Raw genomic sequence first — 2,978 nt, 5'->3', positions numbered from 1 at the left:
GTGTGTGTGTGTGTGTGTGTGTGTGTGTGTGTGTTTGTATATGTCTGTATCTATTTAGACAGAGACAACATTTTTCTTTAGCCTTGCCAACTCTATTTATCATCTGACCATCAAACTATGAATAATGTTCTGTGTCAAATCAGTAATTATACACTCATTTTTAATGTGACTGATTGTACTTTGGTCAAGTTCAGAGGTTTGCAACCTGCAGCTTGGAGACAACATCTTTTGTTCCCTTTGTAGTGGCTTCTTGAAGCTTTGACAGGGAAAAAAATGAAAATGAATATTATTGATTTTTACAACAGTAACAGAAAACAGTAAGCTGTTTTCTCATCTGTTTCCATTTCAAACATGTTATGTTTCTGAAACAAGAAGCAGAACGCGTCGATCATGCTAGTATGTTAGTGTGTTAGCCTCCTCAATTACAGGCATCCATGGTCTTCCTCTGAAATCTATCAGAAAACTACATTTATCTTGAAAGGAAAAAAGAAAAAAAAGTGAGGTAACATGTATGTCAAATTATGAGTCGTTGAAACTAGAGGCTCTGCAAAAATATGGCAAGTCAAAAATAAAAGCTTACCTTTAATTGAAACTTCTAAAGTTGAAATAAATGAGTTTAAGTCAGTCACAACTAAGCTTAATTATTTCAACGTGTGCTATTAATGTTTTTTCTTCTACAACTAAAAAACATACTGACACAGGTCAACATAGTGTGTCTCAATTTTATCGAAAGGGAAGGAATTTATTCTTTACATAAATATATGGTCTTTTTTCTGTTAATTTATATAATTTGTTAATTAATATCTAGAAATACCAATAAGTTTCTACAATTTAACATAGATTTTTAGTCTTAGAATCACAGCTGGACAGATGCAGTGACCCCCTCTGTTTCAAGAAAGGAATTTGTGAAAGGGATGGATGGAGTGAATTACAAACATCACATAAATAAAAAAAAAACTTGTTTTCTTTGTTTCAAGCTTGCTGGCCAAAAAAGGCCACTGGCATGTAACTGTAAGTGGCCCATGACCCACCAGTTGATGATCCCAGTTTTAGCACATTTTGGGGCTCAGATGAAAACGATAGATTTTGCCATTTAGGCAGGTAGATGCAGCTGTAGCGTTYCCAATGAAATATTAATTACTGCCAGTTCAAAAAATAAATAAATAAAAGAAAAATAAACAAATGCCCATTTTTCCCACCGTCTCCAAAGGCACCATCCTATCGCTGCATCGCCCGCACCTCGCAGGTGTCGAGCCGAACGACCACCGGCCTGCGGCAGCGCGGCGCAGCAGCGGAGCTGAGGAGGGATGACAAGGCAGCGGCATGGCGGACAGAGAGAAGAGGAACGGCGCCCGGCCACCCAGCTCCCCGGCCAGCTTCAGGTGAGGGTTCTGCCCGGAGGGAGCCTGTGGGGGTGGAGGAGGGCTGAGGGGCGGGGTGGAGACCGAGCAGCATGTCTTCTGGCTCGGCTCTCCTGCCGCTGGCTGCTCGGAGCCGCTGCAGCAGCAACGCATTTCCCCCCCTTTCCTTTTCAGATCTCCGGGCTGCTGGAACGTGTTTTCTTGTGGTGTTCTGAGGCGTGTCTGTTCCCACCGGACTGAGCTGAAGCGGTGTGTTTACTGCACCTATGGAGCATAGGTCGACCTACTTCCCCCCTCTCTTTCTTTTTTTTAATCGGCTCTCACCCCGCAAATCCTTATTACAGTCTTAGAAAACTACCGCTTTATAAGTGGAAGTATAGCTTTGGGTCGTGATGTGCGATTAACGTTTATTTTTTTCTATTCTATTCAGATGTAATATGAGAGGAAAACAAAACAAGCAACTTCTACAACTAAAACAAATGCAGAACTTACCTATTTGAATTTTATGTTAAAGAAAATCAAAAGATGTGATTGTGTAATTGAAGGAGCAGCATCCATACAGTGTGTGTTTTGCCTGTTCTTATTAGTAAATTTAATGTTGTTGGACCTGCAGCAGCACGGCCCTGTTATGCTCCAGTTTGCACAGAATGGATGAATCGATGGAGATGATTGTGGATGCATGCAGATGCTTCTCTGCACTCTGAGTGTCACATGTTTTTCATTTGTTGCTTGATGAGAAGCTGTGAGAAAGACCTTGGATCAATGCTCCCATGAGATGACCCCCCAACCCCCAACCCCACCCCCACACGTTTGCACAGCTATCTAATTGGGGACATTCCATTGACTTCCGTTACATTTCTGCAGCCTAACCCTGACCACAAACCCTAAGGCTAGCCTCACAGGTACCTACCTGACCCTAAAACTAACCTAAACTCAATACACCTTGGTCCTAAACCCAACCCCCAACCCACCATTGGCATTTAAACCAAACGGGGACTTGACTTTTGTCCCCAAATGCACCAGTTGTCCCCAAAGGTAGGATTTTTGTCTTAAAATTGCCCCCAAATGTCACCAGAAACAAMCCCCCACCCCCCACACACACTGACTCCATCTCTGTTTCTGCACCAAACAGGTGTACAACCCTTTCCATCCAGTTTTTCTACACAGTGGCCACATTTTACTGTCCAACTTAAAGATCGCATAATTGTTGTCAAACTAGTTTGACATAAAAGCATTTCAAGGGGAAATATTATGTGTTTCTCAGGCATATATTTAAATACTATGCCATAATAAAGTATCTATGTCACCTTTAGTTGTTATTAAAATGCTGTTTTAATGAATAAATAGAAAATAAACGTATCTTCTCACCACTTCCTCTTCTAAACGCCTTGAAATTGGCCTCTGTCTCTTTAAGAACCACCTTCCATTTCTGTCCTGCCCATTTACTTGGAGTCTGAAAATACATTTCCTCAAAGGCATTCTGAATCTGAGAAGAGCTTCACTGAGTGAGAAGTAGTTAGCAGCTCAGGAGACAGTTTAAGTCTCACTTTCAGTTTCACTCGTTCTGCAGAGAGCCTGCAGGAGTCATGGGCGGGGTGTGTGGGGTGTGTGTGTGTG

General features: G+C 41.9%; 1 protein-coding gene across 1 annotated transcript in view; it reads left to right on the top strand.

The window, feature by feature from the left end:
* Positions 1–715: 715 nt before the first annotated feature.
* The window catches only part of mapk8ip1b (mitogen-activated protein kinase 8 interacting protein 1b), a gene marked incomplete at its 3' end in the record, with an annotated part of 39,720 nt that continues 37,457 nt past the window's right edge, over positions 716–2,978 (top strand). The window contains 2 exon segments of the mRNA XM_014010629.1: positions 716–1,271; positions 1,317–1,382. Coding sequence (XP_013866083.1) covers positions 1,183–1,271; positions 1,317–1,382 — 155 coding nt within the window. The 5' untranslated portion in view covers positions 716–1,182.

Source organism: Austrofundulus limnaeus, unplaced genomic scaffold (genome assembly GCF_001266775.1).
Source record: "Austrofundulus limnaeus strain Quisiro unplaced genomic scaffold, Austrofundulus_limnaeus-1.0 Scaffold71, whole genome shotgun sequence".
Classification (NCBI taxonomy): Eukaryota; Metazoa; Chordata; class Actinopteri; order Cyprinodontiformes; family Rivulidae; genus Austrofundulus; species Austrofundulus limnaeus.
The sequence above is the reverse complement of the archived record's forward strand: the minus strand, read 5'-3'. Positions and strand labels throughout refer to the sequence as shown.